Source organism: Tribolium castaneum, chromosome 4 (genome assembly GCF_031307605.1).
Source record: "Tribolium castaneum strain GA2 chromosome 4, icTriCast1.1, whole genome shotgun sequence".
Lineage (NCBI taxonomy): Eukaryota > Metazoa > Arthropoda > Insecta > Coleoptera > Tenebrionidae > Tribolium > Tribolium castaneum.
The window spans coordinates 11373515-11397341 of NC_087397.1; the positions used below are offsets into that span (position 1 = coordinate 11373515).

At 37.2% G+C, this 23827-nt stretch overlaps 1 protein-coding gene across 1 annotated transcript; it reads right to left on the reverse strand.

The window, feature by feature from the left end:
• On the reverse strand, window positions 1-22468 carry Toll-6. Its single transcript, XM_966906.4, has 2 exons — window positions 18346-22468; window positions 1-836 (listed from the first exon to the last, which is right to left on the reverse strand). The coding sequence occupies exon 1, from the start codon at window positions 22179-22181 to the stop codon at window positions 18363-18365; it is 3819 nt and encodes a 1272-aa protein (XP_971999.1). The 5' UTR covers window positions 22182-22468; the 3' UTR covers window positions 1-836; window positions 18346-18362.
• Window positions 22469-23827: the final 1359 nt, after the last annotated feature.

The following is a 23827-nucleotide window of genomic DNA, read 5'->3' on the forward strand; positions in this document are numbered from 1 at the left end:
TTAAAATTAAATAATTTTATTTGTTTTAAGTTACGTTCCAAATAAGCAAATAATAATGCTATTTACATAGTGTGCTTTGGGATTTCTGATGAAAATATACCTTTAAATTATTTATACACAGTATATACAATTAATAATATTACAATATATTAAGTTAGGAATCGTAAATCATGGATGTCCTCCACTTGATCGCTTCGTTTCCAGTGGCATCAAAACTAAAAATAATTTGGTGATGACTTATTGATTTTGTAAAAATTGGTGTTTGACCAAAACGGAACGATCAAATGTCGACTTGTCCAATCAAGATACTTAAGTCTATCAATATCGTTGTGGATACTGTTAAAATACTAATAACAAGTTCTGTAGGAAATACACAAATCACAACCTTTCTGTAATACGCGGCAAATAAATAATAATAATCGGCGTATAAAACAACGTAAAACCCGTTTAAAGTTAGAAAAACCTTACTAGCTGATCGATAAATGAAACGTCACAGTACTGTTTGAACTAATTGAAATATTTATAATACATGAGAATTTCTTTCAATACACCTATTAATAATAAGCTCATGAAGCAGTATGTAAAGAACATTGATATATCAAGACTGACTTTATAACTTTTTTAGTTAAATTCGATTCAAACTTTTTCAGTCCTTTGTTTATAAATTATAACAACAATAATTAACTAGAAACGCGCCCGTTCACACGAATGGGCCATCTATTTAGAATAATTAAAGTTCACAAAAATATCACAATCACAGTCACCTCGGGAGCCAAGGAAAGACCGTCCATCTCCGAATTTAATTCGTCAAAAACGCACGCTGGAGCTGTCGATCGCTGAAACAGAAAAAACAATTAGGATCACAAACACCACCAACATTTTTTTAGACGTAAAAGCACGACGTGTCCCGTTAAATACTCAAATTACAAGCGATGCTATTACCAAAATTTTTATGAACAGTATCAGCAAATGTAATCAAACACTTTATCATTAGTGGAACGGAATTTTCACATTAGTTGACGCACATCACTGTAATGAAGCAAGTTTTATATTACACATTATTATAATCGGGGAAAGTCGACATCCTAATTCGACGGAATCGTGTTTGAACTCTGGTGAACATTTAATATTCAAAAGCACAATGTTACGAACTAAGTGCCATTACTGTCTAACAAACTAGCATGTTATTACGAACGTTTAATTATAGACGATGTGATTTATTTTAATGCGATACAAGCGATTCAAAGGCATATTTCGATTCCAATTTCTAAAAGCTCAAAGTGCAGGAGAGCTGGAAATGGTACTGAAACAATTAAATTGCACCGCGTGGCGTAGTACCACCGTTCCATAAATTATCCCGGAATAATTAAAATGATTGCAGCATCATTAATAAAAATCCCTTTGTCATAATTTGCTGTATTGTCTAGTTCGTGATTACACTATCACGCAAAAGCAACAATTTATCACCAGCACACAATACCAGAATTATTACTAACAATCGACACCTGTTACCATCTGGAGTTACAAAGTTAATTGCCTTTTTAATACGTCTGTTCGGTCCTATTTGATATCATTAATCGTTTGTTTCGTTCTTTGGAGTCCGCAGGGATGCAACAAGCCAGTCAAATTTTCAAACTGGTAAATAATGGTGTGGAAAGCAATCGAAATTCGACACACGCACGCACTTTGCACGCAGCTGCGTTAATTGGTGCCTTTATTTTATGGCGATTCGTGATTCTGGAAGGAATGAACATACTCCCCCTGACTTGTATTAACGTTCAACAATCCCATCGTTAAGCTAACAATGATCCTTCTTGCCTCCTTAATATGCGTACCATCGGGGGCCGAATTTATTAGAAATTTAATTACAGTCGGATATAATTAAACTTCGAACCATAAGGGAGGGATTTTTATATAGAAACTGATTTGTCTAGAAGACTAGCCTCTTTTCTCACAAATAAATATTTAAATATCAGCCGACCTAATAATCATTGTAAGATACCAATCACCATCTGCCACGACCCCAAAAACCAGATTTTTTCCAAACGCTCTTCAAATAATAAAATGCTAATTGTAATATCAAAATTATACGTTCTGTTGTGATAAATATACCGTAGTGTAAAAGGGGTGAGGACAAGAGTTAACAGTGGATTTAAATTTAAATGATATACGCACTTAATAAAACAGGGAAAAAGATAATTACAGTCAGGGAGCTTTTTCGTGAGGCATAAAGGGTGCTGAAACCGGCTATTACTAAGTATGGGTTGTGTATTAACAGCCAAAATTGTCATAATTTTGTCAAAACACAAAAAAATTAAGACACTACCTCGTAAAAAAATTTTGTTACCTTTAAATGAAGTTAGATTGGAAATGAAGAAATCCAGGCTTTTTAAACAATTTTGTTTCAAGTCGACGTTTACTATTATTCATGACTGTAAAGACCAGTTACTTATTAAGAAAATTATTGTGAATTACAAAAAACGTACCTCAAAAAGTTATTTTGATTAAAATTTAAATTATTAGGCATGGATGTGAGAAAATTTGAATTTTTCTCTTACTTAAAGTTTGCTGAAATGTATTATACTTTATAAATGGATTAACTATTACTTACAATGACAAATTGATGAACCACGCAATGTACAAGAGACCGCCATTTAAGAGTTTTTTTTAACAAGTTGGAATTCGAGAAAATAGAAATTATTAAGATGCATGGTGTATATAAAACTGTCAATTCATTCTTACATGGTGATTTAGTTACAACAAATTCAAATAATAAAACTAAAAAACTGAATATTTTAACATCCATGCTTATGTCACCTTAAATCTAATTACATCAAAGAACAATAATACATGCAATTTTATTTTGTTATTTTTTTTCTTTCTTTATTTTTTTAATTTTTGTATAATATATTATAATTAAACAAAGTAGAGTACATAAATAAAACGGGGAAGTAGAGATGATTAAATTGTGAGCTGTCTTAAAAGAAGAAAGAAAAAGAAAAAAGAAAAAGAAAAAAGAAAAAGATAAAAGGGTTATTATTTCTAAATTTTTGAATTTCATGTTAAGTTAATTTATTTATTAAATTACTGCAAACTTTACTCAGTGTACATTATCCGTTCTGTAATTAATATTGTCTGTAATTCTGATATGTATAATCTCTTTAATGTTAGGTTTTTTGTATGAATGTTCATGATCTAATATTTCGGTTTTTTGATATTAAAGTTGGGGCCAGATTTGAAGTGTACGGCTAAACTGGTTTTGTCTTGTTTTTGAGAGTTTGTGTTGTTTTAAGCGGTTATTTAAAAGTTTTTTTGTTTAGACTACTATGTAACATTTTTCGCAGTTAGAACATGGGATTTTATAAATGACATTGGAAACTTTTTCAATTGGCAATTTGTCTTTAAGTTTGGTGTAAACAGAATTTAATGTTTTTATATTATATGTAATAGGCAATTTTAAAATCCGGGAAACATTTCTTATTTTATGTGTATTACCGTTAATAAATGGAAATTTGAAATAAGGTTTGTTATTATTATTTAGTCTATCTGTGATTATGTTATTAAAATTCCTATTATTGTGTTTATTACGAACTAAAATATTAAATCGAGCCTTAATAAAATAGTTGGTAAATTGATTAAATTTCAAAATATTCTTTATTTTCTCTAGATTCTCTTCTAAAAAGTTGTCATGACTTAAACTAGTAGCTCTAAAAAGTAAATTTTGAATTTTGAAATCTTCTTTCCTGATTAGAATAACATCTAAATATGGTATTTTATCTTTGTCTTCAGTTTCTATTGTAAATTTAATTTTGGGATGTATATTGTTAAAAGTTGTTAAGGTGGTGTTACCCATGTCTTTGGGTATGGTCAGTATTGAATCATCTACGTTAAGTTTAAAAAAGGGTACTTCAAAGGTAATTTTTGTTAAGGCCTTCTTAACTATAAATTCCATTACAATAGCAGCTAAAACTGGAGATGCAGGGTTACCCATGACACTACCACCAAGTTTTTGGTAGTATTCACCTTTAAAGAGAAAGTAACTGCAATCGAAAAGAAAACTGATTAACTAAAAAAGCTTTTTTGGTAAATTTAAATAATTTTCGTAAAATCTCCAAGTTTTCTTTATTACAGACATTACTAATTCTTTTGGAAAATTTGTATATAATGAGGTGGCATCTAATGAAATTAATATGAAGCCTTCAGGTATAGTTACTTTTTTAACAAAGCTCACACGCAGTCTCATGCACAACGCGTGCTTCATCAGTTTGTCATTGTAAATAATAGTTAATCCATTTATAAACTAATAATCCATTCCAGTGAACATTTAGTAACAAAAATCCAAATTGTCTCACACCCATGCCTAACAATTTAAATTTTAATAAAAATAACTTTTTGAGGTACGTTTTTTCACAATAATTCTCTTAGTAACTGGTGTCTGTCTTCACAGTAAATTTATACTCGAAACATGGACTTGAAATAAGATTGTTAAAAAAAAGGCTGGATTTCTTCAATTCCAAACTAACCACATTTTTCATTAACTACCACGGACGATTAAAACCATTTAACTTTGTTGTTCTATCAATCCAAAGTCCTGATTGGACTTAACCCAAACAAATCGTTTATTTTAATTATGCGAATGCTAATAAATAACGAAATTTTCCGGTATGTCGGTGTCATAATTCGATAGGTTTATGTCCGTGTTCGAAACGGCTTGAACCGTTGTCAGAAATCATGAATAATCGTCATTATGAATAGAATAATCAAATTACATATAAAATTGGAGATAACTCGTGCATGGCTGTAATAGTTGGGTTCAGTCGGTTTGAATAATGTCCCATATGTCGCGTATGTGTTGAAGGAGGAAGTACAGGACGTGTTATCGTTACGAAATCGCGAGTTTGCATTGTGTGAGTCAATGATACGTATCGTTGAGCCCTGCGTTTACTGTTGGACTCACCCTTTATAGTGCGGTCAAATGTATTGTTTGGAAAATTTGAACGCCATTATGAGTCTAAACTACCCTCGGCCATTATTATGTATCATAAAGATCTCGCAGGGTTTTTGTTTCAGTATCGCTGGAAAATTAATAGGAATTGGAGTCGTCTCGGCGGGGTTTCGTTGACTTCCTTGAGAATTTTATACATATCAGTACAGAGGGGATGCATACATTACTCCGTCGAGTGTATCATATTTCAAGGGTGAAGTCGACATTTGTCTAACCATCTGTATGCGAGCGCCGAAATTGCCTGAGAAAATCGCCCTTTAAACTACAAAAAGATAACAAAACCGACCCTCAGTGACGTTTATTAAGCTTAAACGAAAATAAATTAGTTTTTAACCAAACGCCGACGGTTGGAAATTTTAAAATCGGCCAAAGTTATTTATGTGTTCCGAGAAAGAGACCAATAAACCATAACGAGGGAAGCTATTAATTATCGGAAAATCGTAAACTATGCAGAGACCTCATTATGGACCAACTTGTTGTGATAACTTTCGACTTCGAGGGCCACATCTCAATTAATTGGAAACACCACTGAGCCATTTTTCGAGATTGGGGTGAAGTCTACGGTCATACGCCCCATAAACACTCATGAGCCATTGACCAATATACACCCTTGGAATGCATCATCCCGGCGCTTTCGCTCGATTTGGGCTGACCAACGACGTGATTCCGCAAAAAACTTCATAATCGATTTGCACCCCGACAAAAACGCCAAAGGTGCAGCCATTACAATAACATGAATTTAACATCAGATTTTTCAGGATTCCGAAACACCAAAATAGGCCTCTTTCACCTACAAGAACACCAAAATCCCTTCTTAAAAGGGCAGGGGTGGAAATCATATTTTTTTATTTAAATGAATTTTAATTAAATTCTTTGATTTTGAATTTCATGGGGAAAGTTGAAGATTACTTAAATTCTTCGACGATTTCATTGCTTATTCTTGACAGTTTTCATGAAATAATTACGTTTCCTTGTTAAAAACGTGCTAATAAAGCGCATAAACAGAAAAATGTTATTTTTGAGCTTTCACCCAACTAGATGACGTATCAATTCGGTTTATTTAAATAAGAAAACCAAAAACGTGTTTAATAGTTGTAAAATAGAAATACCTTATTTTTCGATCAAATTTTGTTATTTGTCAGCTTATTCTTAAACAAATTTCGCTCAAAAACGAACGAAATTGAGTGAAACAGGCAAACATCAGTTTCATTTTTTTTGTTATTTTGAGGCATGTTTTGATAAAATCTTACAAGATAAATGAGCTTTATTAAATCCAAAATAAACTAAATTGATTAAAATCAAATCAAATTAATATCAATAATTTCAATCAATTTTAATGATTTTTATTTTAGGTAATAAAAACTTAGTTTTTAGGTACTTCAAATACAATAAGACTCGAAGAAGGCTAAAATAACAACCATTTAGTTTAAATGGGTGACATGTCGGTTTGTTTTACACTAAATTTTGCCAATAATTGCTTTATTCTTTAAGGAATTTCGTTCAAAGACGAGCTAAATCGATTAAAACAAATCGAACAAAGCTTTGGCTTAAGATTTCAAAATAGCATTCAAACGGACTAACTCTCTGTATTTCAGTCCTTGGTTAAAATGTTTGATAACTAACCGATGGTAAATCTTACCCAAGATTTTAACTATGAATGCGTATTTCAGTGCTTTGGTAGAACTTGGGTTAAATTCTCAGCTTTTTGGCAACACTGCGCGCTAGGATTGGCGTTGAAAAGTAGGAATCTGTTTTTGATTTCATTATTTTTTTCGTGATTTTTTTATTGTTCCTTAAAATGCAATATCTACAGCAATCATGCTTCGTATAAAGTAATTACAGTCTCATTAAAACACGGGCAAGGACGAGTCGCAGAAACTGGCAAAACGGCGTTAAATCTCGGAAAAAAAATAGGTTAAAAGAACAAAGACACTGTGCATGAGTATGACTAACCCTGAAAAAAGCTGGTAACCAGACACATTTCCTTTGGTAAAGATTTTAACCTAACCAAGCACTGAAATACGCCAAACCAAGAAATAAATTGGTAACCAGAATATTTTTAGTTTAACCATCAACTGAAATACCGGGCGTAACCCTGACAAAGTTGGTAACCTGACACAATTCCTTGGGTAAATATTTTAACCTTGGGTAACTCGTAACCAGGCACTGAAATACGCCAAACCTGGAAATAAATTGGTAACTAGCATGTTTTTGGTTTAACCATCAACTGAAATACCGGGCGTAAATCGCAAAAATAAAGCTAAAATAACATCAATTTGAATCAATCATTTGATTTTCTAGTCAGTGTTACAAAATTCATCGAAAAAGTTTTGTTTTGACCTGAAGTTGAAAAAGATAGAAATAATAAATAATACCATTTTAGGCCTATTTGTGTAATTTTACTCATAACGAATTTTTGCGAAATAGTTATAGGTTTACTCCCGGTATTTCAGTGCTTGGGTAACTAACCTATGGTAAATCTTACCCAAGATTTTAACCAAAATATATTTGGTTTAACCGTCAACTGAAATACCGGGTGTAAGGGATGGAAAATGTGCTAAAAACTCGAGAAAGACAAAAATTTTGTAGTGCTAGACTTAATTTCCGTATTTTACGTTTATTTCGAAAAGAAAAACGAAAAACAGGAAAAAAATGAAAAAATCAGGACAAAGCAGAACGGTCGCAGAACGTGTCCTGGTAAAACCAGACCTGTTAGTCATTTCAACCCCTTCGTTCAAAAAAGGGAAAAAGCGAAAATTTGTTGGATAGTGTAAACAAAACGAAAAATCGGTCAGCTCTCCTGGTTTTTATAATTTGCACGGGATAATTAGTTGGAATGAATGGCCGGTGGCCATTATAAATTCGTTATTAACTCTATACATCGCATGTAATTAACGGTCGCTGAAAACAATGGTGGTCCTCACACTTTACAAATTTCCTGATGCGAGGTAATGATGGTGATATGGGAAGGCAAGGACAAAGTAGGGTCGGACACTTGGAGGAGATTTGGCCGGCGATCTGTCACCCTGCAGTGTTTTGTGCTATTTTAACCAGATTATCTTTTTGTCCATGTATGCGTATGTACATTGTAAGCGTTTTTCAAGCTGTATTAAATTATTCTCACAAGTGGGTCGTTTGAATATGAACGCGATAAGCCTTTTTATGTCCAAATGCACCGTGGGGTAAATATTTATGTTGTGATAATTTACAATTTAGATAAAAATTGCCCCAGCGTGTCTTCAAGGCGAAATAATCCCGAATAGGGTTCGAAATTAAAACTCAAGTGGACCATTAAGTTCCAGGCATCCGAGTCGAGAACCAATTTGCTCTCTTTTAACGCCGTCATAATTTCGACGGCTGGGCGAAAAGCCATTGTTCCTATTAAAACTTATTTTTCGTTTTGCGTTTTTGTGTTTGTGACACCACATAAGACCGAACGTTTGTCAAAAATTATACCATTGTTGGGAACGACAAAGGTGTGCGAAAGGAAAATTAGACCTGGGCACCTAATAAAAGGAACCTGGACGATTTATGACTCCTATTTGAAACGACACTTAATTGTATCTTAACGACTCATCTGTTCGGAACTCGCATATCTGAAAATCTCTCTCACGGAATTTTACTCGTTAATCTATACTTGATAAACGCGAGAACCGTACCAATCCGTTCCACTTATTAAAAAAGCGGTAGCCAATAAACAAACGATTTGCCACTCACAAAGGAATCACGATAAAATCTTGTAATTTTTATAGAGTGATAATTTAATAATGCGCCCTCAAAAACTTACAACTCATTCCGCTTAATAATTTTTTTGTTAGGGCTTGTCGCAGCACAGCTTTATTACAATCATATTGTTATCGAGGGGAGTGTTATTGTGATTACTGACGTGGCTTTTAATTGGTCATTAGGCAAACTTTACTACTCATAAAAAACAATAATCAGTAACATTAAAAATTATTGCGAAATAACAATTCACAAAGCGACCGTCATTCCGCCAACTCGAATCACTTTTAGATGAAAAAATCACTAAACAGTTAACCGAATTGGAAACACAATGAAAAGATTAAAAAAGAGATTACAAAGACGAAATTTGTGCCAATCAAATGTGAAAAAGTCACATTGTACTTTAGAAATATGCTTTGAAACGAGTTTCGGTTTGTTTCCTCTATTCAGACAAATTTTAGAGAACCGTTTACCTACATAAATGACAGAAATTGCTTTTTTTTTTGGCTTTTTAGAATCAATGCAGATTCTTGCGAAAATAGGTTCCAACATTTACCTAAAATTATTAGATAAACAAACCATTAACCTAAGTGGCAAACACAGTGAAAAGATTAAAAAAGGGATTACAAAGGCGCGATTTGAGGCAATCGAATGCGAAAGTGTGTGTTGGAAAATGGAAAGGGTCTCAAAATTGGGATCGATATTGAATGAAGTAAATTTTCTTAGACATTAATTGCGTATCTGCCGAAGGATAAGTGGAATATTATACGATCATTATTTGGAGGGTGGTATTTAATGCATACCTAAACTTCAGTCATTACTGATGCCGGTCATTGTTCTACATATCGAACATTAAACTTAATAGCGTTCTAAGCAAGCGGTCATATTAATAAGGGGAAGATTGTTGTGGCATTGGAATGAGGTGCCCTCAAAGAGTTGACATAAATAACGCTAACCGTACCCTTTTAATTAATTATACTTGAAGGAATAAAAAGCGTCCCGGCTGTACATAAAACCACTTAAGACCGGGATTGTTCCAAAAAGAAACACTTTAGCGATCCGGCAATTAACAGTGGGGCTGTTTTTGATAGAAAAGAAGGGCCAAATACGGAGTCTGTGCGCGATATATAGACCATTGTAAGCAGATCCAGCGCCATTGTTCCCGTAAACACTAGATGTGCGATAACGGACGATTTATAACGTATTTTAAATAATTTAGAACGTGGCAACCGCGTTGCCTTAATGTTAATTGCTACCGACGTCTCAGATCCTCCGATGATAGTTCCTGCGTTTTGAGCCTGGAAGGGGCGGTGCTGCCTGACAATTTGAATTAGTATTAGAGGCCCATTTAACAGGTTGTTCGGAATGAAATAGTGGATCCGGAGATGAATTTTAAGTGGGCCGTTTTTGTGTTTCGCCACTTTAACGGCCATCAAGAATGTTAACGAGGAAATCGGCCGTCCATCGCTTTCCTTCCACAGATTAAATTAATAATAAGGTCGGAATTGCGCTGTCACGCTGACTGGGCAGGTGCTTGCCGAAATGGTCGCGTGAATTGTTTCGGGAGTTTTTAATTAAAATCTGGGGAGTATTTCGGCGGTAAACTGATATTTTTCAATTAGGGCGACAGCCGTTGAAAATTTCGTCTTCGACGTTTCGGTGACACAAAAAACAAACAGTCTGAGGCCGGCCTCTTGACGGCTTGATGCTTTCAAATAACTAAACAGGTCTAACAAGAAGCGGATGTGCTGCATTAGGCTGATAATTTCCACCTCGAAAAACTTTAATAATCACTTTTAACGGGGGGCTTCATAACCATTTCTCACGTCCTGCGTTACCTTTTTTTACATGTGTAATTATTTTATTCATGCTTTGACTGCCACTAAATACGGAAAAATTATAACACGGTTTAACCAAAAAACACCCACAATTCGAGCAAATTACACTTTTCGAGATGACGGCTCTATAATCACTGTTATAAATTATTCCCCTCGAAAACCCACACATCCGCGACTTGCTCGTGAGCTAAGCAGCGAAATTTTTGATTTAAACAATGCGACGAAGCGTGATTTAAGAAATATTTGCATATTTTTCGAATAAACAATAAATCTGTAAATTCTTGTCAAAACTCATGTTAATTTGAAGCTCCAGCGCATAGTTTTATCGACCTTTCAGACGCGACAAGTATTATATTTCCAATTTGGAATTTAATCCACAATAGACATCAATTGTGAAGATATTCTAAAGCTCGATTTAATCAAAATTGCTTGCGACGTCTTGTGCTAAATTATTTAACGACTTGAATGAATAATCCCAAATGAAATGATGGATTTAATTAGTAATGAGTCAACGGCGCTCCATTTTATCGAATTTTTCTCGTGTGATGTTTTCGAGATGCAATTAGATCTGTTTGATCTCAACGGGCTTGTGTTTAATTAAGTGCTTGACATCACTTATCATAGCTCTCTTATAAACCGCCTTCTCGAGCAGTGGACCACAGGTGGCCACCAAACTTGTTATATATCAAAACCGGACAATTTTCTGTCATTTAAATAGCTTCCATATTTTTCGGTAAAGTCTTCCCGTCACGCAACAAAAAGCTAGTTGTTTAGTTGGACCATTAAAGGCGAATTAATGTGTTTATCTTGGATGAATTTCAAAAATGTTATCAATCCTGAAGTTATTGGAACAGTGGGTTCCTAAGGGTGGCAATTATCTGTAATCTCTCTTTTCGACAAGGTTTCCGTCCTAATTCATTTTAGCCTTGAAGTGAGGGAAAATAGGGCAACAGAATAAAGCACATTTATCGAATTTCGATCGTTTCCAAATAAATATCATTTTGATAAGTGATTAAATAGTCTTTCACGGATTTGTATTTCTTTCTTCAGGTTCGTTTTCTCCATAACGCTTCAGCAAAGCCAGATTTTTTCAATCTGTCGATTCTCTTTGATTCAGCTCGCTGAAAAATCGCGTGTTCTTTCGACGCAAGGTTGAAAAGAGTAAAAAGTAAATCGACAATTTCGAATCAAAACAATTCAAAACAAATTAAACCGACATGCATATTTCATGAAAGAAATTAAATATAATTTGAATACAATTTCAAAGTGAAATTGCCTATTTTCGGTGTAGCTAAACCTACAGTAACATTACCACACCACCGGCGATATTTTATAAAATAATCCATAAATTTGGTTACATTAATTCGACCCGTCAGCTTATTTATGTTCACTATTTATTACAGTCGAAGGCGTTTTTGCCCTTCCAAATTCGAAATTCGAAATTGCGATCAATAAAAAGTGTAGGAAAAGTTATTTATCTGTTGTGGCGCCACAGAAAGATATAACGAAGTCAGTGCTCGTTCTTCACAGTTCGCTGCCTCCGACCAAGAAAGAATTCTGCAACACACATGCGCTCGCTTTTTAATGAAAACTCATATCGAATACAACGCTGCAAGCTTATGTAGTTTTTAACCAAGTCGTGAAAAGTAATATGTTTTTTTCTTCGAAATACCGAAACCATCACATGACCAAACTAATGGCATTCGAATTAAGATTGTAGCTATTACTCAAAAGCTAGCATTAACTAAACTACCTTTAATGACTTAATCAGAGCCCAACTCCATTAAGCCGCAACTTTTTTATGTAACGGTTTTATTAACTGAGTAAAATGCTGGGACATATGAGCACGTCGTGCTTGCTTATAAGAAATTGTTTAATAAGCCGGCGGCAAACCGGAATTTTTGAAGTGAATTAGAACGTTTGTGAAAAAACCAAAGTCATAAAGCGTTTGTGTTTAAATTAGGAAACGGAGAAAGCACTGTCATTTTGTCGCGCAAATGAAAACTGACGGGCGTAAGTGGAATAAATTTGCAAGTTGCGTTTATATTTCGCGCGCCATATATTGACGTAACTTGGCAATTACCTGCAGCAAAAGGTATTTATGTGTAAGAGTGAAAAATTGTGTCTGATGTGCTTTAATGTGAACGTGTACTTAAGTTGATTGCAAATTCGTGCTTGAGGCTCGTCCTGCCAGAGCTTTTACAAAGTGGCTGGAAGCTTTCGTATCTGTCGCGGTCTCATAAATATGTATTAAAATTTATATAGCGGAATTATTACCTGCCCTTTGCGCCTGTTTGAGGCGAATTCCTAGGCCCGATTATCCAGAAATCCTGGGCTTGATGGACGACCGGAGGTCCTTTTTATAAACTCCTTCACAAGCACAAATTTCAGTTTCATTTGTCGAGATTAAATTCTCTTAAAGGTAATTGAATTCCGGAATAGATTGCATTCAACTTTTTCATTAATACTTTTTTAATCACGTCAAAAACGACCCGACTGATACGTTTACTTTTTAATTAATTAAAGATTATTCGAGTAACCAAAGGCAAGCTGCCTAATTCGGACCGATTCTTTAATTAACTGAAATTGCCGTTTTAATTTCCTCTTTTCGTCTACTTTTTCGAGTCGACATGAAGGTTATAGGAGCGCTTTTGTGACATCTTCTCATTCTGCCTGCAAACAGCCCGCCTATATTATTGGGCTTCTGTTAAATTGAAGCCACATATTATCTTCATTCGACTGAATTTCATAAAGGATTAATGTATAAACGACTCGCTAATCTCTAGTTAGCTCCACCACAAACGTGTTCCGAACAAAGAACCTTCCACAATACTTGAGCTTTTCACATGCAAATAGGCAACGTTTGACAGATGCCCTTGTTACGGAAATTATCAAATAAAAACACACGCCATACACCGGTTCTGTCCAGGTGTTTCTTATTTTCCCCCAGAATCAACGCAAGGTTCCTCTGAAATTTGCCACCAGTAGTAAGTAAATAAAGAAAGAAGCGAACGAGGGGAAGATAAATAATAATTAAAATTCCCTCTGAAATCGCGACGTCCCATGTTTTTATGCTGAATTCCACTTTTGATTGTTTATTTTATTTTCCAAACTAATTACGCTACCGTGCTGTTGCGAAATAATCAACAAAATAATTATTGTTACACTCAAAGAACAAAATTTAATTTGCGCTTCAAACGGCAAAAACTGTTAATAATAAAAGAGGCAAACCTTTTCCGCTTTAGAGCATTTAATATTTAGCGCACACTGCTCAAGGGTTGCTAAACTTTGATAGATAGCGACTTCATAACTTTCAAGGACTGCGATAAGTACAGAACGGCAATTATGCCACACAAAGCTTCCCCATCTTCGAATTTCGCACGTATTTTTGATACTCCTCCTCAAAGGATTACACGAGAACTCACACAAATTCAAAAATTGGACTTTTGTGCATCAACATTTTTAATTTTGTTGTCAAGTTTAATTTATGGCAAGTTTGTTTACAAAAGATCAATTCTGTTGACAACATAAAGCACAAAAATTGGGTGACATTCAAAGAAGCACTGGAATCATCGGCGACAAACAAAACAAAACATAAAACATCAATATCTCCCCTAAGGTTTGCCCTTTTCATTCGCTCTACATTCTCATTTTTAAATGAATTAATCATGTTGTATCGATTTCGCTCGAAATTTTACTGTGCCAGCAAACTACGTTACAATAAAATGAAAAAGTTTCCATCTTGGGGATGATTCCAGCGGCGGCTCGTCTTGTAAAACGACGTGAACTCAGTTTAGTCATAACTATTAGTTTAAAAATTACTCAAAAAATGTTTTACATTTAAGTGTTGGAAGTAGAGCTCAACAAGTCAGAATAAAAAATAATGAAAAACGTAGAATTTGTTTTATATTTTGAACCTGCAGGCCGCTGGATGACTCCGATTGGAGTAGTTGTTTTGATAAAACCGTCTTTCCCGACACTTCTGCATTAACTTGATAAAATTTTATCAATTCATCAAGCGGGAAACGGTTTATTTTCGTTCGACGTAAGTCGGGCTCATAAAGCGCGACCCTTGGCGGGGTCAGAGCGGCGGCAGCAGGATAGAATCCCGAATAAATGAAGCTACGTAGGGATTACAGTTCCGATCTCGTACAATGCGGATCGTTAGCGAACTGATCATCATTTGACTATCGGCAGGTCATTTCCGTGCTCAACCGGAAATAGACCCAACGTCGCCGCTCCCTCTCGTAAAAAAACCATAGTTAGCAATTCCAGTAGTAAACCGTTCAAAAGTGAGACGTCTCGAATAAATCGAATAATCGATGGCTGAACGAACGACCAGCACAGACCCCGACAATGCCAACCGCATCTTCTTTTACCAATTCTAATCCACACAAAGACATATTTTTGAGCTGGTTTCGACGTTTGTCTTTTATGTCCCGGACCCCGAGTGGTTCACCTGGGCATAAAATCGCAAATTGTGTGATTGTTGAAACGAGTGCCTGCCAAAGGACCGGATGCGTTTGGAGACATCGACTTATACCTGCACTTGAAAGACGACAGATGCGATTAGTTTATTTCGGGATCCATTATCCATAATCACAGACCCTGGCCATGGAAGATTCACTTTATATCTTCGCCCTGCTTTTGAACTGCTAGCTTTATGACATCTATTTTCTTTCAAATCAATGTTTCGTGCGCGTATATACGAAGTTTTTCTTTTTATGAACCGTTAAAACTAAAACTGATTAAGGGGATCTGACTCCGGGCCCGGATCCAACTTCAAAGTTCAAAAATATTCATCCTTTATTCGCAATACAAGAAATTATCGGTACAAATTAAATGCACAGTATTTTATTTAAACAAGTATTTTTGATCAGTAAAAATAATAAATGCACAGTAAAAATAATAATTGCACAGTAAGAATAATAAATGCACAGTAAAAATGATAAATGCAAAGTAAAAATAATAATTTCATCTCAAAACTAGTGGGTGTAGAATTCCATATTTCGAGTTTAAATATTCAAGGGGTATGTTTCCTTTTAGTTTGCTGGGGCGAAGCCCCAGCCTGCAAGCTAACTACTGAGCGTTTATTATTTAAACTGTTTAAACTGAAACTAGATACTGTGCATACCGGGTGCTCAAAAACCGGCGCACCAACTCAATGGTGTGTGGTAGAGAATAGTTTACATGTAAAGGTAAAAATAATAAAAAAATTCTTTCTGTTAAAGTTATTGATAAATGATTAATTTTAAATAAATGATATGTGGCAACCATGTCTAACGGTCGTGATCGCAATTGAATTTGATCAACAAAAAAAAAATTATTTTTGAAACGGTTTCCTAAGAAATAATTCCCAGTGTTGGCACATCTACAAATTGTGATTTTTTTGATGAATTTTAAATTTTTTAAATCAAAAAAACTGTCTGATAGTAAATTTAAAAATAATTATTCATCGTTTTATTAGAATTACTTAGTGTGAAACATAGGAACATTAAAAAATAATGAAAACTGAAGAAGTTAACAAATTAAGTTTGCAGCTCCAGATTTTTTAAAATATGACTAGGAATTTTTTTAAGATTTTTCCCGTAATCTACACATGCTTTTCAACTGCGTACCACTGAGTTGGTGCGCCAGTTTTTGAGCACCCTGTAAACGATTTTTTTACTGGGCAAATTTAATAAATAAAATACTGTGCGTGGTTTACTTCTCATTTAAATTTTTTACTGTGCAAAAGTTAATTAAATACTGATCACTTATTACTGATCAAAATCGAATTTATTACTGATCGCTTTATTACTACCCAAAAATAATTGACAGATATTAAAAATATGGATGCGTTTTCCAATTATTTGGCCACCCATTTCCCTGTAGCTCCAAACGATGGAATTCCTGAGAACTCCAAAATAACAACAAATTTTGCGAAGAAAAGTGAGGTAAGGGGTGAAGCCCGAATTCGATAGGGACCCGGCCTCGCAATATAATGGGAAAGTCATGCTCCAAGTATGAGGCCTCGCCCTTGCTCATAATTCTCTGGTTGTAAACGGTAGCGCCAACTGCCGCGGGGCAATAATGTCGTAAGAAACAACCCCATAAAGCAAAAAAACGCGAGAACAAGAGTGTCACGATAAAATATCGCCGGCATTCCTGTGACAATTAATGCCGTTCGGTTCGTACCCATCGCCGATATTGCATAATGTCCCTTGTAGTGGAAGCCAAATATTTGTTTAGTTAACCAGGCATGCCCACTCGGAGACTAGAATTCTTTAGGGTTTGTTTGCCAAGTACTTTACACGGCACTGTACCTCATACATAATATGTGCACTCGAAAAATGTCAACCGATATTTGTCTCGCAACGACCTCGGCCGAAAGAACTTAGTTAAACTGAAACCTGGTTCTTTGTATGACTTTACAGGGTGTCTCGCTCCTCCTATCCTTTTAATGCACAATGGTCGGGTCGGCCTATAGTTAGAGCTTCCATTCACCGCCGCCGAAGCAAGAGCACAATAAGACACAAGAGGACAATCCCTCAACCTTACTTTATAAAATTTAATTTCCAATTCACGACTTGATCCAGGATTTCTATTATTTATTGTTTACGTATTTACCTTAGATTCGAGTCGGCAACATCCGGAACCAACCACGGGAAACTCAAACAATTTCCCACAACGTTTACACTAATGAAAAAATAACGACACCGGCGGGAAATAATTGAAAATCCCAGCGTATTATTGTCTAACACCATAACAAATTATTTACTATCGAGCTACGCATCTGTGTTTATTGACAAACGTGACAACTTTATTGTTAGTTGAAACACATATAATTCCAAAATCAATACGGGCAACTATTTGAGTGGTCGATAACTTTGTATGTGCTGGATTCCAGCCCAAACAAAGCACTACTTTGCAGTTGCACACAGATTTACTGAAACCCAAAAACCCCCCCAAACATTATTATTAGGTCTAAGGGCGCGGCTTTTTATATTTTCTACTACATACGAGTAAAATGATGAGGAAAAACGAATTTTACTCTAATATTTTACCAAACTGTAATTCCCTATTGCCTATTTTTTTAACATTTATTTTATTAATCTGATGCAGACCTGAGTACATCCGCCCCAAACAAGTGATTTGGTCTAGCAAATTATAAGAAGTTTGCTATAAGTGACGATAATAATGTGCTCAAGCAAGCATTTTTCCCGATAGTTTATGGAAAACTGGAATCGACCAACTTTGTAATAAGATTATGAATGATAGAAGTTTGAAATTGGCTCCACACCAGGAGAGTATATGACTAGCTGATCAAAAAGTAGTTTTAAAGTTACCATCATTTTATATTATTGTTGGTAATTAGATGCAAATGCTCATGAATAAATAGTTAAAGCGATTTAGGTAATTAAATTTTATGGCTTTGTTTTTTCACAGTGTGTAAAGTTTGCCATATTAAAATTTACTACCGATACAAAACGCATAATAATAGAAGTTACGACCATAAACATAAATCACATTAAACTTCAGTTGGGTTGAGATCGTTTGTACATTTTGAATATTAAAATTGTGTCTTCTATTCGCCTGTTGCCACGACTCGACATAAACCTCTTATTAGATACTTTTCAACGGAAGAAAATTCGCCTTTGAAACGCAAATACCTATTAAAATTATTAAAAAACTCATAAAGTGAAGTTCGAAAAAACAATACGTGAAGCATCTGCAAAGCTAAACGAATCGTATCCGAGTAAACAAGCGTTGAGCAAATATATATGGAAGCATTCTCACCTGCGGCTGAACATCCGCTACGCCCACAGAGGATGGGGCATGTTGCGAGCGTCTCTTGGCAGACTGGAGGGATGATGCAAAAACGGTGGCATTTTTCCGGGCGGCGGAGGCGGCGGCAGCACCGGACTCCTTGACGGCGTCGCCGAAGCGTAAATATTGGCCGACCTCTGGTGCAAGCACGGCCTTCGCACGTCCGGCATCGCAAACTGGAGTTTTTGCCAGAACTGGCGGTCCCCCCACTCGATCACTGTGTTCGTCTTCAAGTACAACCGCAAGTCCGGGTCCAAATCCCGCTGGGGCAACTCGCCAGTGACCACGAAAATGAGGCGTCGCCTCCGGTCTTTCAACACTTCGTGCAGGGCGGACTTGAACTCGAAGCGACACCACTCGTTCTGGAGAAAGTTTTTCGAAAGGACGATAATTGTGCGTCGGGACGACTCCACCGCTTCGATTATCGTGTCGGCGACGTACGCGGACACGTTAAAGTCCCGGTAGTGCAAACACAAGCGGTAGCCCGGATCGCCGGACTCCAGGCCCGGAGCCAGGACCTGGCTGACGAAGGCTTCGTCCTTGACGCTGTAGCTGACGTAGGCGTCGAAAAGGCGGTCTTTGTCTTGCTGCTCTTCGAAAGCTGTGGTCTTGTAGCACATTCGCAAGCCGCACCGAGAGTATATCCACACGCGTAACTCGCGACGGTAGTAAAAGGCGCCACAAACGATCACAACGCTGGCCAGGAAAACGCACATTGTGACGAGGAGTAAAGGCAAATAGTCGTTCATAACTTGGGTTTCCACGATGGCTCGGGTGCCCCCGGTGTAGGCAGCACAAGCGGTTGCGTTGAAATCGCCCATGTGGGGGCCCACAGCTTTCGTTACGTTGTTAAACATACAAACTACTTTACCAGCATCGAGCACTTTCCCGTGGTTTACCTTAAACCACGACTTAAATTTCTCCACGTAGTGGCATTCGCAAGACCACTGATTTTCCCCTAATCCTATTTCGACCAAATATGGATTCAATGCAAATTGCCACACCTCGAAAGAATTCAAGCGATTCCCGTCCAAACGTAACACCTCCAATTGCTTCAATTCCAGGAACGTCCTATTGTCAATGTAGTGGATCATATTTCCTTGCAAATAAAGCTCCCTCAAATTTTCCAGACTCGCCAATTCGAACCCCAACAACTCCTTGATTTTGTTATTCTCCAAGTGCAAGATGGTTAAGCGGCGCAAGCCACTAAACGTGTGATTGTAAATCGCAGCAATGTTCGAATTGTTGGCGTACAAAATCTTTAGGTTTTTTCGCCCAATGAACGAGTGACTCGACAACTCGCCAAAATTGTTTCCGTCTAAGTAGACTTCAGTAGCGTCCATGGGGATTCGACTAGGCATTTCTGTGTAGCCCACACCGGAACATTCGACGACGTTGGCCGACCAGGATTGATCGTGATAGCAAGTACAGTTTGTGGGACACGTCATTTCGCAATCACAGGCGTCAAAGTCGCAACAATGGCAAAGAGCAAAACAATGCGTCTTGTAAGTGCAGAGGAACTGCGACGATTCGGCATCGATCAACGGGAGATAGTTGCTATCGCGATTGTACAGAAGCTTGCAATAAATACTTTCCAAATCCATGACACGAGGGTGTTGGCGCAAATGATCCAATTTATTGATGCGTTGCAGCCACTCCATGGTGCAATCGCACTGATACGGATTACCTCCGATATAAAATTCGGGCAACGGTCTTTCCGGATCGACCGGAGTTAAGCGTAAAGCGTTCAGATCCATACTAACAATCTGATTTGCGTATAAATCCACTCTCGTCAGGTTTGTTTTCTTTAGGAAAGTGTGTGGTTCGACTGTGGTTATAAGATTGTCGTTTAGAAATAATAACTCGATGCTGTTGGGCACGGCCGCGGCATTAATCCTCGTTAGTTTGTTAAAACTGGCGTCTAAAGTCTGCAAGCGTAATTGTAGTTCCAAGTTGTTGCGATTGGCAAGTTCCCGGACTTTGTTTTTGTGGACATCGAGCCATTGCAGTCCTTTGGGGATGAGGGCGTAATCGAACCATTCGATTTGGTTATCGGATATGTTTAGCCATAATAAACTGGGAATATTGGCGAAAAGACCGCTAACGTCCGTTAAAACGTTGTCGTCGAGACGTATCGCCTGGAGGTTGGGACTCGATTCGAAAGCTCCGTGCTCTATTCTCTGGATTTTATTGCGGGCGAGATTTAAAATTTGTAGTGCTGGTAAATCGTTAAATGCGCGTTTACTGATGTTCTGAAGTTGATTACCGATTAACCTCAAGCCGTACAAGTTGCTCATGCCTCGGAAACCGGGCTCTTCGAGGTTAGAGATCAAGTTTTCGCCTAAATCCACTGTACGAAGTAAACGCATATCTTTGAGTGCTAGAGGCACGGCTTTCAGTGAGTTACCGTTCAAATTCAAGTCCTGCAAACTGGAACAGTTTCTGAAAGCTTCGGGATGAATTCCCTCGAGGAGATTATTATCAAGCGCCAGCAGAGACAGAACGTACAGCCCGTTTAGCGAGTATGCGTCGAGGTACGTGATTTTATTATAGGAAATAATTAACGTGTGCAAGTTATTCATGGGAGCAAACGTGTCGGCTGGAATAGTTTCTAAGGAATTATGTTCTAAATTGAGGATTTGAAGCGTGTACAGGTCCCTAAAGAAAGCCGGCTCTAATTTCGTTATGCGATTATATGACAAGTTCAAAAGTACTAAGCGGATCAAACCGGCGAATGTCTCCGAGTTGATCCAGGAACTTGATAAAAGATTTTTCGACAAGTCCAACGCCAACAATTGCTCCAAATTCGAAAACAGTCCGGGAGCGAGCACACTAATCGAATTGTTTTGCAAATAAATCTCTTTTATGGCATTGGAACAGTCTTTAAAAAGTTCGGATGGTAAAGCCACTACTTTATTATTAGACAAATCGAATATTTGTAGCGCTTTGAGTCCGGCGATGGCACGATCCGCCACCATCGAAATCTCGTTATTGTGAATATAAAGCTCCCGGAGTCGCCGGAGTGCGCTGAATCCGTTAGCCGGAATCAAAACGAAATGATTAAATGAAGTATCAAGTACCTGAATGTCTAAACTGCACGGATGTGCAAACGAGCGTGTGGTTTCAGCATTACGAGGCTGATCATCATCAGACACACTAATCAGCGGTTGTGGAAGTCCGGGAGCTTTTTCCCGAAAGCCCAAATCGCTCACATCTTGCAGTCTATTTTCACTGACATTCAAAGCCACCAAGTTGATCAAAGGACAAAAAATGTTCTCCGGAAACGACCAAATGTTATTACAACTCAAATCCAACCTCTCCAATTGTCGAACCGGCATAAAGCTGTCTTTCGCAAAATCCAAATTCATCGCCGGCCAATCGGTGTTGTGCGTCCTCACCGTCAAATTCCTCAAATCCCTCAGTCCTAATAACGTACCAGCCGGCCATCTGCCCAATTTACAATGCTCCAGCTCCAGTTCCCTTAATTTCGTCAAATGGACAAAACTCCGGTCGTCTAAGCTACTCCGGGACATAATTTCCGCATTGCACTCGATCCGGAGGGAAGTGGTGTGTTCGGATGGGATGACACTGAAATTGGTCGTGTCGAATTCACTGTTGATGGTCCTCAAATTACACGTTAAGGCCACTTCGTCTTGCCCGCCAGACACGGCAGACTCCCGGATCCACCACTGGCAATCATCTGGAGCTTCATATCGAAGGGGTGCCGACGAGTCCGTCGGCAGCGTCTCCGTCCCAAACACACATCTCACTAAACACAACACGAAAAGTCCGGAAAAGACCGCCATCGTTCAACTCTTAGACTGAGTCAGTCTTAACTCATGGTGCGTGCGTTAGGGTGGTCGCAACGGAACTGTCGACTCGCACCCCACTTGCGACACCGCATCAGGAAGCACGTGAAGTAATTAACGAGAGCAGTGTCATGTTGCCCCAACTGGCTGAAAAGTGCTGTTCACGCCCGGAATGTGAACGTGGACCACTACCACCTCTCTCCGAAGATGGTGATAGACTAAACTCCGGATGCTGGAACGTGTGTGAGAAGAGCGTGAGCTTGTGGGGTTCCGAGGCCATGCGAAGCTCCGCGGCTTCAAACGAGCTTGGCGGCTGCGCCCCGCCTTTAAAAGCGCCGCTTCCAAAAGAAATTCTGCGCCCTATACACCAGCCGAATTTATCCTCTCGGAAAAGAATTCCTCGGCAAGTTATTCAAGATATTGAATATGTTAAATCTAGCGGACAATTGCCATCAATAATGCACAACACCGCATAAGCCGCCGCCACAAGCGGCCAAAACATTGCGCTTTTCCCACAAATTGTGAGTAGCAAAATAGTTATTTAGTAAACTACTTTATTAATAAACGAAACTGCTTAAAGCAACAACGAGGGACAGCGAATGAGTGCCTTTAATAGTTGAGTTTATTAATCGCCCATTAACAAACGAGTTTATTACAATATTTTTTCCGCAGACTTATTTTTTTGACAAAATTAGAAATTAATTAAATCAAAACCAATTTTATCTCTTTCATCACACAATTACCAACAATTACGAATTACAATTACATTTTACAAATTCGAAAACATCCAAAATTATTTAAACCTGCATATAAATCCTCATGTTCAGAACATAAACAATGTATCTGTTCCGTTCTTAAATTTGATCAATTGTAATATTAATATTATTATAAATAACCAAAAATAATGATGGATTATTAAAATGTATGATGTTAGTCGTCACTTTTTTTTATTTGTATGAGTATAACTGGTTATTTATATCAAAATATCATTAAAACGTCAAATTCCCAAAAACAGTTACTTAATGAAAAAGAGTGTATTAATGACGACTATTAATACATCCTTTTTTAAATAAAATAATCCATCAATACTGAAATTAATAAACGGTGAACGAAAAAGTAACTTCATAAATAAATTATAGGTACGTACTGTTCAATTGTGGATCAGTGCATGATTTTTGTAGCATAACTCACTCTAATTTGTTTGAAAAAAATGATATTTCCAATGAATAGATTGACTGGTTAATAACAGATCAAATGTTTTCATTTTGGTATTTTTAGTGTATGGGTCGTGGGTCTATGAAAGCCGGTGGAATCGGCATGCTATGAAACGGGGAATTTTTTGTGCAAATATTGGACTTTTATCTTTGGGCTCAAAGGTCCTGCTGACAGTGATAAAGCCAAGTTTGCAAAAACGGCATTGCAGAACAAAGCGTCGGCTAAAGGTTTGTAAAACACGAGTTAGATAGAAGTATTGCGGCCGTTGGGCGGTCGAACAGGGGGTAAGTAACGTAATCGAGTGAAGTCGGGCGAGGATGGCCGAGGAAATAACCCCGGTCGTTTGTCACGATTAGCGCAGGAGGGCCCGGAGCAGCGTCCGGAGTGGCAGGTGGCGGCTCCCGCGGTCACCACTGTATTACTTTCCG